At 38.6% G+C, this 15,965-nt stretch overlaps 1 protein-coding gene across 1 annotated transcript in view; it reads left to right on the forward strand.

The window, feature by feature from the left end:
- The window catches only part of cdk6 (cyclin-dependent kinase 6), a 168,044-nt gene extending 153,873 nt beyond the window's left edge, over positions 1 to 14,171 (forward strand). Inside the window, 2 exon segments of the mRNA XM_052015604.1 lie at positions 6,596 to 6,731; positions 7,135 to 14,171. Of these exon segments, the coding sequence (XP_051871564.1) occupies positions 6,596 to 6,731; positions 7,135 to 7,281 (283 nt within the window). The 3' untranslated portion in view covers positions 7,282 to 14,171.
- Positions 14,172 to 15,965: the final 1,794 nt, after the last annotated feature.

Below are 15,965 nucleotides of genomic sequence, written 5' to 3' on the forward strand. Positions count from 1 at the left end.
CACGATGCTTGTAACTGTATCTCACCAAGAACTTCAGCATTCAAACACATGAAGGGCATGGGGTTGGTATCAGTTAAATACAGCAGAAAAAGTCATGTGGATTTTTAATACGGTAATCCTCATTTGCTTACAACCTTCCTGGCAATGAATTTTACTTTTAATTGTGTGTAGCCTCATTCCTTCAGATTTTTAATTATTTTTAGAGGTTTAAATAATTAAATAAACTGTTATGTTTAACATTTTCTTCACCTCTGTAAATCCCATCTTCCCTTCAATCTCTTTATTTTGCTTTCAGTGCCTGAATTTTCATTAAATTGAATAATGTAACCTACTGGTTGTGACTGTACCTCTGTAAGGTCTTCAGTCTGACTGGTTAAAGAGGTGCATAGTTGCTTGGCCTCCTCACCTGATCCTAGATCCCTCAGGAGAGGACACTCTGCAGTTCTGACTCTCTCCATACTGTAGGTTCCAGCCCAAATGAGTACTGAGCATCCGTGGCCAAGTGTAAGTGCAATGGCTGTTGCTGAGCATTCCTCACCACGGACTGGTACGCATCATTCCCACTGGAATCTTTTCATCACTACCTTTATTTATAAACAAAGAGAACAATTCTGTCAAATACTTCTCATGAAACCAGCAGCCCTTTAACATTTTCTTAATTGGAACTATTTTTAAGTGACCACAGGGTGAATTTAGTGATCCTGCCATTCAACTGGGACTACGGGTGAACAGATTGGGCTTTGAAGATTTAGCACTGCACTGCTGTAGTTTTATCTCTGACCTCAAGCCGTACACTTACAAGTTTTGTTAGCATTCTCTGAAGTTGCACAGTAAAGGGACATTACTAAATTATAATGATGCATAATAAAAGTCGTGGAAAATCAACACAAAGGGTGCAAGCAATAGGATGAAATGGGCAATATATTGAACGGAATGATGAAAGGTGGTAACCTGGATTATCAAACAGGAGGTGCACAGGTCATAGTGGGATTAGGATGTGTTACAAAAGTTGTCAGGTTGTTTGAACCATGGATAATCCATGTGAAAACACAGGAGTTAATCCTGTACCTCTGCCACCTCAGAGTTGTTTATGCTGTGAATTTGGGTGCAGAGATCAGGGGGTTCTGACAGATATTACATCCATTACATTTTGCCAAGAGCACAAATTCAGAAAACCTATGCTGCAATACTATAATACAATTTTCAGTCAGTGCCAGACATGCAACATAAATGCAGGAGCACAGTGATGGCCTTCGATTTACTGCCTCATTTAAACTGGTCAGTTTCCTGAAGCACCATTCATTTTCCTGTTGATTAGAAATGATTGGCTGCCCTATCCTACATTCAGTCAGTAAGTACCATGCAAGAATACAGGGAGCTAGTAAATGTCATGCATGATTTCCAGTCCAACATGGAACTCACATTCAGCTGACTGACAACACCCCATGTATATACAACCAGTGTATCCATAATCTACCGAAACACCACACTCTTCCAGAATTGTACCACGCAGGGCAATAGGAAATCTTCCCAACAAATGCCAACACAAAAATCAGATCTGTAGAAAAGCAAGCTGTGACCTTGTGGGTCAATTCCCTTGGTTCGTGCTAGGGTTGAAGTGGAACTTCTGGCTGATGTATGTTCCCCGGAGCACATTTAAAATCTCATCAGCATGGTAATTTCCACGGGAAACCAGGGACCTGCTTTATTGAGATAAGTGATATCCCTACAATGTTCTCCTACAGTGTATGTAAGGCCAAAGTGCCAGCTATAAACCTCTGTAGAAGTGCATTTTGAAATTGCTGTAGGTAAACAGAGTTTCACAAATCTGCAAGCCTGACTTCCCCAGGATCTGACTTAAATATTTATCACAAGGGTACCTCGCATTGGAGAAATGAAGGCTGGAGTTAGGAGGAGTTAACATGGGAGGGACATTCTTGAAGCCTTGCCAGTTCCATGATGTCTGCATTAAGTGGCAACGTGAGACCAGAAGTGACTTACCCTTGTCAAAGTTTCAAATGGATACAAAAACTAGCCAAGACTTTTCTCCAGTTGCTCCCCAACCTAACCAGACAGCTCTTGAACTAACTGAGCTCATGCTGCATAAACTACATTCTCAGAAAGATGTTAATCATTGTATTGTTTATCATATTGTATAATCTCTAGCTCTTTGATGTAGCTCTTACTGTACAAGTAATAGATATCTGCTGAAACATATTACATGCATGGTGTTGAGTAAATGCCACAAGTGTCACCAACACTGTTTTATTTTAGTGGCATTGGACAATTTACACTGCCATGTAATTCAATAAGAGAAACACACTGCCCTCCAGTGGCATCTTTAAGTAGTGACAGTACAACTTCGTATAATTCAGCCTGGCTTTTGTTGTATTCCTCATTGCCCATTAGTTATGCAGAAATTCATAGTTTGGGCTGAGAAACAACTTAGGAAGTCTTGTCCAAGACTCTTCTGAGGTGAGAAATGTTAGACCACGAGGAGCAGGAGCAGGCTACTGTTGTGTAAAGTCATTCTTTTACTGTCTTAAGGATCAAGGACTCTGAACACGAGCTTTGTAGACCAAAACTAGTTTAATCACAAAGGCAAACGCGGGACAGAATGGATGGGCACAGACACGCGTTCACTCACGCACAGGATACCACGAACACGAGAGGGGAAGCGCAACTGGGGTAAAATACACTCACTCACACACACACACACTGATACACACACACAGATACACACACACACACACTGATACACACTCACACACACACATACTAATACACACACACACACTGATACACACTCACACTGATACACACACACACTGATACACACACACTCACACTGATACACACTCACACACACACACTAATACACACTCACACTGATACACACACACACACACACTAATACACACTCTCTCACACACACACACACACACACTGATACAAACAAGCACACAGTAACAATGTACAACTTCAGGATATAACACTTCAATGCCCGTCCCACACTAGCATTGGCCCTTAACGCTCCCTGAGTCTGAGTGAAGCGCTCCCTGACCATGTGGTGATGCACTCTTACCAGTGGTAGGAGGCTGGGTGGAGCTTCACTGTTGTGATTTAAATGAGCCAATGGTGTGGGAGTCAAAGACAAAGGTTCCTGCCACAGCTAATGGTCAGGCAGGTTCAGAGACAAAGGGTACTGGTCAGGCAAGTTCAGAGACAAAAGGTACTCTCACACCTGGGGGTGGATGGAGCCACACCTTGAGTGACAGTAGTATCACTTCCGATCAGAGGAGCAATGCTGTCCTCCGGTCAGCGGGGGTCAGTGTCGTTACTGTCACGTGACAGCCATGTGGATTTCTCACAACAGCTACCCAGCACTTCAAACCTGCTCCACCATTCAAGATGATCATAGCTGATCTGTCCCAAGCCCTAACTTCCCCTCTCTGCCAGTTCCCCCTAGCCCTCAGCTCTCTGATCTTTCAAAAATGTATTTGCTTCCACAGCCCCTCTGGGTAGAGAATTCCAGAGATTCACCACCCTTGTGAGGAGACGTTCCTGAGCACCTCAGTTTAAATGACTGCCCCCTAATGTTGTGACTTTATCCCCTAATTTGAGACTCTCCCATGAGTGGAAATATCTCAACATCTAGCCTGTAATGCCCCTAGGGATCTTATATATTTCTGTAGGATCAGCCCTCATTCTTAGAACATAGAACATAGAACAATTACAGCACAATTCAGGCCCTTCGGCCCACAAAGCTGTGCCGAACATGTCCCTACCCTAGAAATTACTAGGCTTACCCATAGCCCTCTATTTTACTCAGCTCCATGTACCTATCTAACAGTCTCTTGAAAGACCCTATCGTATCCTCCTCCACCACCGTTTCCGGCAGCCCATTCCACGCACTCACCACTCTCTGAATAAAAAAACTTACCCCTGACATCTCCTCTATATCTACTCCCCAGCACCTTAAACCTATGTCCTCTTGTGGCCACCAATTCAGCCCTGGGGAAAAGCCTCTGACTATCTACCCTATCAATACCTCTCATCATCTTATACACCTCTATCAGGTCCCCCCTCATCCTCCGTCTCTCCAAGGAGAAAAGGCTGAGTTCCCTCAACCTGCTTTCATAAGGCATGCTCCGCATTCCAGGCAGCATCCTTGTAAATCTCCTCTGCACCCTCTCTATGGCTTCCACATCTTTCCTGTAGTGAGGCAACCAGAACTGAGCACAATACTCCAAGTGGGGGTCTGACCAGGGACCTATATAGCTGCAACAATACCTCACGGCTCCTAAATTCAATTCCCCGATTGATGAAGGACAATACACCATATGCCTTCTTAACCACAGAGTCAACCTGTGCAGCCGCTTTGAGCATCCTATGGCCTCAGACCCCAAGATCCCTCTGATCCTCCACACTGCCAAGAGTCCTACTATTAATAGTATATTCCGCCAACATATTTGACCTACCAAAATGAACCACTTCACACTTATCTGGGTTGAACTGCATCTGCCACTTCTCAGCCCAACTCTGCATCCTATCTATGTCCCTCTGTAACCTCTGACAGCCGTCCAAACTATCCACAACACCCCCAACCTTCGTGTCATCTGCAAACTTACTAACCCACCCCTCCACTTCCTCATCCAGGTCGTTTATAAAAATTACAAATAGTAAGGGTCCCAGTACAGATCCCAGAGGTACACCACAGGTCACCGACATCCACTCAGAATACAACCCTTCAACAACCACTCTTTGCCTTCTGTGGGCCAGCCAGTTCTGGATCCACACTGCAATGTCCCCTTGGATTCTATGTCTCCTCACCTTCTCCATAAGCCTCGCATGGGGTACCTTATCAAATGCCTTGCTGAAATCCATATACACTACATCTACTGCTCTCCCTTCATCGATGTGCTTAGTCACATCCTCAAAAAATTCAATCAGGCCTCGTAAGGCAGGACCTGCCCTTAACAAAGGCCATGCTGACTATTCCTAATCATATTATACCTCTCCAAATGTTCATAAACTGTAAGGAATACAGACCTAATTATTTTAGCTGTTTATGATAGGACAATCCTCTTGTCCCAGGAATTTGCCAAAAGAATCTCTTCTGGCCTGCCTCCAACGCTGGTGCATCCTGGGGGCCAGAGCTGTATGCAGTACTCCAGTTGTGATCTCAGCAATGCACTATGCAATGCTCACAAAACCTGTCTGCTTCTGAACCCGCTAGAATAAAGTACCATTTGCATTCTCAACCACTTGCGGCACCTGTGTACTAACTTTTTGGGATTCATGCACAAGAACACTGAAATTCCTCTGTACTCCAGTTATTTGCAGTCTATCTCCATTAAGGTAATTGTCTGCCTTTTGATACTCCTACAGGTGTGTGAATTCATTCTTTCATACATTAAACTCCATTTGCCAAGCTTTCACCCACTCAATCTATCTATATTCTGTGCAGAATCCAAATATCTCCATCGCAGCGTGTCCTCCCATCTGTTTTCATGTCATCAGACAGCTTGATACCTTACAATCTGCCCCTTCCTTCATCTCATTAATGCAGCTTGTTACAGAAAGAACTGGTCCTCAGACATCCCACTAATTACACCCTCCCAGCCTGAAATAGACCCACTTTTTCCAACTGTGCCTTTTCTGTGATCACCAGTCTTCAATCCACACTTCCCCAATCCCATGAGCTCCTAGCTGTGAGACCCTAGATAGCATTTATTCATGTTGCCTTTGTTGCCAGCTGTTATTTTACTCCACAAAGCTTTTGAAATATTTCCTGCACAAACGTTACAAAATTAGTATTTTACAATAGGACATCTAAAATGTGTGAGCTGTCTCTAAGCCAAATGGACATCGAAGAAACTATCAAAAAATGAAAAAGTAATGATAGAATGATTATTTTTACATTCATAATAATATTAATTGATCAGACTTCCTTAATTCATTTAGATTAATTTACATTCTCACTCACTGATAGCCTTATTGAGCAATCCTACACTTTTATGATAGAATTCCCTATTTATTAACTGGAATAGGGAATTCTGTTCTCAGTAAGGAAACTATTTCAGAAGTCAAGGAAACTGGCAGCTTTGAATCTTGAAATTTCTGAGACTCTATTCTGTTAGGTTGCTTGTCATAGAGAAAAGCACACCAATTCAAACAAAAAGGTTATTTAATCCATGGGGCGTGTCTAAGTTCAGGTCTGTCACCTTGAGGTTGATGGCATACTTCTCAAAGCAAGGAACGGAAATGCAAAAGGAAATCACCCTCGTTACATAAATATACTTCTGAAAGGTTAACCAGAGTGCCCCTGACAGATTTCGAACAGAAAGCAGCTTATCCATGCCCCATTACAAAACACAACAGCATACAAACATGTCATTTTCAATGTGGATTTGTTTGCAAATCCACCTTGTTCCTGAGTTATTGAGAATTGTTTGTCCCTTGTACTACCTTGATGTACTTATGTTGTGAAATGATCTGTATGGATGGCATGCAAAACAAGTTTTTCACTGTATCTCAGTACATGTGACGACAGTACGCCAATTACCAGCTAAGCTTTTGTTCTTTTGTACAGTGTACTTGGTCTTCCAAGTGAGGACGACTGGCCAAAAGATGTGGCCCTGCCAAAAAATGCATTTTCTACGAGATCACCACAACCCATACAGGACTTTGTACCAGAGATAAATGAACCAGGGAAAGACCTGCTGCTGGTATGTCTTTGATAATATATCCTTCACTAGGAGACCCTTTTTTTGTAGGCAGATCCAACATTGAAATAAACTGACCTTTTATTTTAAATTATAAGTGTAACTTACTTCAAACTTAGTGGCAAAATGGATAGGGGTGACTTCAAATGCACTTGATACCTTCTCACATTGGCAACTAACAACCAAAGTATTTCCATGAATTTAGTCCATTGTATGATCACTCAACTGTGTGATCTCATTTTCAAAATTTCTGCGTCTCCATGCCTTTGTTAAAATGTTATGACTGGGAGTATCCTTGAAACCGTTCTCATTCCTCTACTGTAACTTGACAGAAGCCAGAGTGAATCTTCGGCTAATGTTAATCAAGATATATTTCTAATCTGTTGGCTGTGGTTTTTGTTTACAGAAATTTCTAACTTTTAATCCAGAAAAGAGAATATCTGCCTTCAATGCACTGTCCCACCAGTATTTTATGGACCATGAGAAATACACTGAGAATCAGAACTTGTCTCTATCTCCAAACCAGTCTTCTTCTGAAGTGAACACAGCTTAACATCTTCGTGTTGTTTTGTTCCTGAAAGGATTACTTGACAAATCAAATATTTTGCAATACAGCAATATCTCCTCCGTATGCTGCTTTTGAAACATTTCTCCAGTTTGTGCTTTCTTGACTTAATGCCCCACGATCCTACTTTTGAAAACAATGCAAAATCTGTTGCAGTTTCTGCACCATCCTACTCACTGTCCACCTTCACCTCTGGGAAAATTCTGGACTTGAGTAGCGGCTGCAAGTGCTGCAATTTTGTTTCCTGAATGTGGAATGCTGCAAAGGTGAAATGGAACACCGAGTACGTTCACTGCCAGACCTGTCAGTTTTATGTAACCAGCTGCTACGGCCAGAATCCAAACTTTAAAACAAAATGTTACTAATTTCCAAAACTGACAATGTTCTTTGAACAAGTGAAAAGGATTACTTCTGCCAATGTCCATGATACTGTGAATACATTGAATAATCTTCAATATCAACAAATTTAGCAAGAAGTTGAAAAATCCATTGGTCACTTTCGTGGCATTATTGAGAAGAAGACATTTTGGAGCAAGTTATTTAAAGAAAAATCAAAAAAAATGCATCGCATTTTCTTCATGAGAAAGAATGCTATATAAATTCAGCGCTACCTTTCTGCTATTCTGGAATTGTTGCTTGTTGTCAATGGTATTTTTTATATTTGTGTCAACAGAAGAGAGATCATTGCTACATAAAATTTATATCTCTAGAATTATCAAAAACCCTAGAGTTATCAAAATCTTAACACATATCAAAATATTTTCTTTGCAAAGTGAGAAAGCTAATGAACGGAAGATGCTTTGCAAAACTTACGGCAACACTCCTGTCTAGTGCTTGCAAAACATTAAATCTCCATTGTTAGGAAGTCATATCTGTTCAATTTAGGTTTGCCAACAATTGCTAAATCCAAAACCAGGTGATTAGGTTTAGAAACAGGTTTAGGGTGATCCAATCTATTTTCTAATCAGTTAATGAAAATCATTACAGGCCTGAACGAGCTTGATATCTGCTACCTTCAGATAAAAACACAAAAATAAGTTGAAGAAAATTAATTTTGGTTGTAAATGAATGAGTGTTTTTGACCAGTTTACACTTTGGAAACTGTCTGAAGCTCCCAGGATAAAGTATTTGTTCATGGAAAACTGGGTGTGCATCTTCCAAAGTGAAGCTGCAGTCTTACGGATGATTTGCTAAGCAGCATCACTGCTGAAACATTGCAGTGTAATACAGCACTGATGAAATGACGGAATCGAATACTTAATGACTTTTTTACCATCAATTCTGTAGTGAGTCAGCGTGAAAAAACCACCCGCTTAAGAGTGACTCTGGTAGTCTCAGATTTGCATTCTTATATTTTTATATATATGTGGTGATAATTTAAAGCAGATTAAGACAATAGAAATGCTGGAAAAACTCAGCAGACCAAGCAGCATCTATGAAAGAGAGACATAGTTTGATAACAGCAGGATGAGAGGTAATCAACTTGAAACATTAACTCTGTTTCACTGTCCACGTACTGCCTGATCTTCTGAGTACTTTCAGCATTCTTAGTTTTATTTGGGCCTCCAGCAATTTGCTTTCAGATTGGGACATTATTGGTCTCAAATTGTAACTAATATCTGTATTTTTCTTGAAGGAAGATTTTACTATGTGATCATTGATGGATGGCTTCACTTGTGAATGAACTGTGTGTAAGTAGCATTTGTTACCATTGAAACTCTGCATTTTACGAAAGCTGAACAATGGTGAGATTGGCTCAGATTCTGTGGTCAACGGTGAAAAGAAAGCTTCCTAGAAGGAGCTGGCGATCTCTGTGGTGTGGATTTCACGTTGCCCAACAGCAGCTGCTACCAAGCATCAGCTTCAGGGGGTCTCTGGCATCCAACTACAGTGACGTCTCCAAGCCGGCTAAGTACTTACTCACACTGAAGAACTGTCGCAAACTGCAAACCAGGAATTAAAAAGCACTAATCTTTTAACCAACTTTTTAAACAGTTTACTAAGAGTGATATTTAGATAGAAACTGAAATATCTCGAATAAACTTTTTAGAAACAAAATAAATTTTTATTATTATTTTAAAAAGCAGGAAATAGTTAACTGAGGGAATGACAATCCACACAAGCTACTCTTAAGGGCCAGAGAGGTAGATAGGCAATCTTTATGACTTAATACACATTAACACTGCTGCTCCTTGAGTAGCAGAGCATAACTTTTTCAGGTATTTTTTAGGGTGAAAATGGTTGGAAGTATCTGGTTCTCACTTACTGATTTCTACCAATTATGCTGGAGGAGATTTCAAATGGTAGATCCTTAACAGAAACAGGGAACCACTGACAATGAAATCTGAATTTCCTCATTTAACTGGACACGTGCTTACTCCAGAAATGTCAGGAATATTTCCTCCATTATAATGGTGAACAATGATACCACACTTTTGTTTTCTTTGCAAATATGATGCTGATGAATTTAATGATTTATTATGAATAAGGGGGTAAACATGGTAAAGGAACTTAATATTACAAGGGATTTATATATAAACAAGTTGTATTATTAGTTATGGTGCTTTAGTGACAGATAAATAGCAGAGTTGCAATGTTGACTGGAATATGTGTTAGGATTGAGTTCAGTATGGATTGAGGTACATCTCTGACTTCAATAAGTAGCATGTAAATATACATGTCCATACCAATGAACATCATTCACCAATTCAGTATGTAAATATTGTCAAAAATGCCACAAAATAAACAGGAAAATTCTTGATCTGTCTTTTAAAAATATTAAATTAAGGTTATAAACTTCCTGGCATAAAGTTTGTAAAAACATAACTGTGTGATACAATTCCACAGCAACTAATCTGCCAATGGTGCTTTTAGATAATATTTTTATCCATAAAGACAGCCCACAGGCTCTATTTTCTGAAATGGCTGAGGTGAATTTCTAGCAAAAAAATCTTTCCGTTTGTGCATTTTGGTTTTCATTTGATTTCAAGTAAATCTAAACAAAACTCATCACAGTACTACAATTCTTAATAACTATGATACTATCTCCAGCAGCAACAGAAATAGTGGGGAAACAGGTGGTTCAACAAAAACAGACAGGTAAATAATAAGTCAAAAGAAAAACAAGGGGAAATCTATCACTTGTTTAAGAAAGAGCAGTTGTGCTCTTTAAACAAAAAACATCAATTAAAGTTTTTTGCTTTTAAAGCTCTTCTGGTATGCAAATACATTTTCATTCAAGGGAATAAAGCAATCTCTAATATAGCAAAATGCAAGTGGAAAACTATTGCTCCTAACAGTTGTTAAGTTTAATTTTTCTGTTGAGTGCAGTTCCACAGAACTCTCCTGTGTGGCTCTCCTTTCACCAAAAGGATCTCACCTATCCCAAGCTAAGCTCCACTTTTGGAGAGGAAAAGATATCACCCTAATTGCAATTCCATACTCTAAGCTGTTTTTTTACTTTTAAAATAGATAATAATACAGTCCAACGCTCAATAACAATTACAGTACTGTGTCAAGGAGGTGCTTAATTATTGACATACAGGAGCTGGTATTTCTAAATAAATTTCCTAGAAACTAATTATAGTTGTAGAGGTCCCAGTGCAACAAAACAAAAAAAAGTTCTAGTTATATGTGGAATCTCCTTTCTTGTAAATTAATTTATGCTTCAAATTTCTTCAGCTGGGTATCCATGCAAAATCTCCATTTTCCAGATTTTGTAGGTTTTTGCCCAATTGGGGGTTCAAGTGCTAAACACATCCACTGAGTGCTTCAGTAGTCAGTGAAATTCGCCATCTATGCTTCACAATGTGGCCATTTAGAAATACATCACTATTAAGTTTGTAGTTATGTAGTTAAGGCTGCAGACAGTCACAGATATTACATTGTGTATATTAATACTGGATCTTGATTGTCCATCCCTGAAATTATTTCACATTATGTACTCATTACTTGTATGTAAGACTTAGCACGTCAAGCAAAATCAACTTTGTAACCTATAAACTGCATAAATATCGGAAGTTTTATATACTACCTTTAAATCTGGGTTAATCAGTAGATCATAGTAGTGTCTCAGTAAATGTCTGTCCAAATAATGTAAATAATGCTGTACTGTATAAAATAAAATTAATAGTTCAAGGCAAGAAATACAATGTCACAGCTATAGCGAATGAACATCAAGGCACATGCTCTTCTCAACAAATTTGTAAAAGTGTTTATCAACCTACAGATTCAGGATAGAGAACAACTATGTGTAATTTTCAGTGCAATGGTATTTAAGCTGAACTGATGTAATCTTGCATTCAGAGTAGATTTTATTCTGTATGTACTGTACAAATTTTAATCACACCTTTATAATATTGAATATGGCTATTGAAAGACTATTTCGAGCACATTACAGTGACTCAGATATCTGAGGACATTTTATATCCCTGAATTAATTTGCTGTGCAGTGGTTTGTATTCATTAATGTCTTGCAATTTTTCTCAGACATTAATCATGTCAGTTCATTGAGATTGTTGTAAATGCGAATGAAGTGATAAAGATGTTGTTTTGCTTTTTCTGTCTATGGATGATATTTCCAAAATTTTAAAGATAAGGAGCAAGTATATATATGAAAGGCAATTTATTCAAAAATAACAGACAGAAGATTTGTTAGAGCTATCCACTTTTTATCTCACAGCAATGATAACAAAATACTGCAACTATTTAGTTGCTGATATTTAAGCTTAAATCTAAATAGATTTTTCAATTGTTTAAGATAAGTGTTTTTAATATGTCTCACATAATGAAAGTTTTTTTTTATTGTATTGTTAGCTGTAGCTCAATTGTTAGCACACTGTCAGAAAGTTCCAGATTCAAGACCCATTGCAGAACTTTGGCATGAAATCTAGGCTGCTGCTCCCATGCAGTAGCAGGAGACCAATGTACTGTGAACACTGCAGCTCCCACGCAGTTCCATTCCTGTTCAGTTTTCTCTAATGAACCCTTGCTTACCCTCTCAAGTGAACATTAAGATCTTCTGGCACTTCTTTGAAATGAAGCAGTGGAGTCATATCTGATGTCCTACCTGGTATTCACCCTTCACTCAGTGTTAAAAGGGGAAGATGATTTGGCCATTATCACTTTTGCCATTTGTGGAAATGTTCTATGGCTGCATTTCCAAAGTACTTCATGAGCTATAAGCCTTTCATGATATCCTGTTACGTGCCTTATTAATTGAATGCCTTATTTTAAGCTTTAGTGGAGGTAGAACACAGCGGCACCTACTGTCTCAAGAAGATCTAAATGAAGAACATGTAAACTGCTCAAATGTAATGCAAATGCAGACACTTAGATTCCCACAGCTAACGACCTAGCTAGTTAAAACAATAAGAATTGTTTTATCTTCCGTGTCATTTTAATCTTGAACAATGGGAAAGCCAGTTAATAAAAGAGACAAATGATCAAACTTTAAGAGAAAAATCATAACGTTCAGGAAATACGCAGCTCCTCCACACACATAGTTTGATATTGAGAGAGAGAGGGGGAGAGAGAGGAGAGAGAGAGAGAGAGGAAAAGAGAGACAGAGAGAATGTGATAGAAGAAAATTGAGAACATGTGTCAAAACAAAACAAGGTGTATTGTGTGATGACTGGGAAGGTGCAGAAATTGTGGGAATCACTGACAGCTGAAAGGAAATGAGAATTAAAATTAAACCACGTTAGCATTACAGGAACCTATGAGTTCAAGGCATTTGTAGAAAAAAAGTGCGAGATATAATGGCAAATGGTTAAGAGTTTGTAGTGACAACAGCAGAACTCCGCCAGACAAACAGAAACTGATAAGTGATGCATATTCCATTAGCAAAAAAAAGAAGAAAAATTGGTTAACATTTTATAAGTTCAACTCAGCACCATTTGATAGAATCAGAAGTTGCTGAATTATCAAAGGGGGTGTTTGAAATTGTTTGACAATATCCAGAAGGCTAGATTTTAAGTACTCTACTAAATTGAAAGCAGATTAAAAATATAGAACATAACTGTTTAATTGAATTTATTGGGACCTTGCAGAATTGAGTCAATATGTGATCTGAACCATCGTTATTCTTAGTAAAGCAACACAGCTCAGTGTGTACCTGTTTGAGTGTTTTAAGTGGGCTCAATATAATTTAAGAGAAGAGATTGGGTATGACAGGATAATTTGATGGTTCATGTGAAGTGATGCACGGATTTGAATAGTGGCTGGCTGTGTGCTGCTTTAGTGATTTGGGATTAATATTTTGTAATAATAAATGGAGCCTTAAAACAATTTTACCAGATGGTTCAATGGTGCTGTAAGAATAGTTGAAACAATTCGATCACAACATGAGGCCCTGCAGTTAGATTCAGTTTCCATGGATTAGAAAAAGTGGAAATTGGCTAGGAATCCCTGCTTCTCAATATGATCTCATCAATGTAATCACTTAAGTGAGAAATCAAAGAGAGGGCAGCACCTGCAAAGTTGCAACCAGCAAAATGAGAAACCTATTTTAAACACATTACCATGGTTAACATTAGTTAATGATGCATACAAGCATTTAAAAAGATCTGCATATCCACCAAGGAAATCGCATTAGGTCTCCATGTCTGACTCATGATCTAATGTCTAGGCATAGAAATTAGGTTTACAATTTTCCTTATCAAAACTACACCAGATATAAGGCAACATCACTATATTTAAATGCATTTTTCTTTCTTTAATCTGAGTTTATTCTCCAGAATGCTATGTAGGTACATTGAAATCAGAAATTTCTGAATTTAACGAGGATGGAAGAATGCCTATTGTTTTCCCTTTTCCTCCAAAGCTCGTTACACTAGCCAGCCCCTTCTCCTCCTCCCTGGCTTAGGCACCAACCTTGGTCCTAACAATACATTTCAGGCTGTTTCAGTTTCCCTGAGGTGTTGGTGAACCATGACAACAGCCATAAAACACAACCCAAAAGAGTTCACTAGAGTTGCTTGGCCCTGATATCTCTTCCAGCTTAAACATCTCTCCAATGGAAAAATATGCAAGCGATCCCGGAATATTATTTTCCAACATTTACTCAACAAAATACTAAAGGAGTTGTCACTGCCCAAGTACACTAAAAATTGAGTGTTAGTGCTTCTGTTAGGTTTACCAGGATCAAACATAGGTTAACCTAAGCATGAAATCAAGTTCTCCCAATCGTTAACAGAGTAAACATACAAAAAGTGCTGGAGGAACTCAGCAGGTCAGGCAGCAGCTGTGGAGGGAAATAAATAGTCAACGTTTCAGGCCCAGACCCTTCATCAGGACTGGAAAGAAAGAGGGGAGAAGTCCTGATGAAGGGTCCCGGCCCAAAACGGTCAACTGTTCATTTACCTCCATAGATGCTGCCTAACCTGCTGAGTTCCTCCAGCACCTCGTGTGTGCTGCCTCCAGATTTCCAGCATTTGCAGTCTCTCTTGTGTCTGTAACACAGTAAAGGTAATTTTGTCCAAAGCCAACCCTGCCATAAAGTGGGCCTGGATCAAAATCTCAATGACGAATCATTGTCATATGCACCCATCTACAGCTGTTAGATATATTAATTAATATTTTAATGCAAAGAAACAAATGGATGATTATTTCTATTTTTCTAATCAATTACAGTTTCATGGAAACTTCTAGATTATATAAATGTGCCTAAAGCAGAAACCCCGTCTGTATTCAGTTTTCATTGTGATGGATGTGAGTTTTGCTGGTGCTATGTGACTGTGTATCACACAACTGGTCAAGGTAAAGACCAATCTTAAGAAAGCATATTATTAACAATTAACATTTAAATTATAGTGTTCCTTATATTTATTCAAACCTGTTTATTTGTCATCTTAAGGGGGCATTGTTAAAAATATATCAAGAAACATTAGTTTTACAATATACAATGGTATTTTACAATGGTATATTACTTGAAGCTATGAAATGCTTAGAATATTTGACATTTGCCATGAAATCTGATGTGTTAATGGGTGAAATCTGCCATGTGTTAATTGTAGAACTGCTACATACTCTAAGTGTTGAGAAATGCACAATGTGCAGTGCAATCTTTGTTTGCATAGACAACCTAAAGTTGCAACAAATGTTTTCCTAGTTTAACCTAAAATGGCATTTTATAATTTTTGTCTGTGCCCATTTCGGTGATCAGATGATTTGTTGTACTCTGCTATAACATATAGTTTACCTTGGACTCAAATTGATCACTGCATTAGAAGCTTTACAAAACCATGCACTTCTGCAAGTTAACACTCGTTGTAGTCGTACAATTTGTGCATTAAAGCCGAAGGCATCACAAAGGTTATCTGACAGCTAAATCATAAAAATAACCTGGAATTGGTTAAATTAAATTGACCAAATGTTATTGTGGAGCTTGGTTACTGCAAATACACAGATTATACTCCAGGTCTTACATGTATATTTAGTCCCCTTTAATTGTAAGATACATTTTCATTTGGCTACCTGGAGCACCAATGCATTTTAGAATAGGTACTTGTAAGATTTCCCCCACTAATTATGATTTCTATTGCTACTTAATCCTGCAGTATAGGGTGATTTTTATTCTACCGTTAGTTAATTAGAACTGCTTTTTTGAAAGAATATGGACAGAACAAGTAGGCCATGTGCACATAATAATCAATTTCCTTAAGTTTACCTTC

Source organism: Pristis pectinata, chromosome 5, assembly GCF_009764475.1.
Source record: "Pristis pectinata isolate sPriPec2 chromosome 5, sPriPec2.1.pri, whole genome shotgun sequence".
NCBI classification, from domain to species: domain Eukaryota; kingdom Metazoa; phylum Chordata; class Chondrichthyes; order Rhinopristiformes; family Pristidae; genus Pristis; species Pristis pectinata.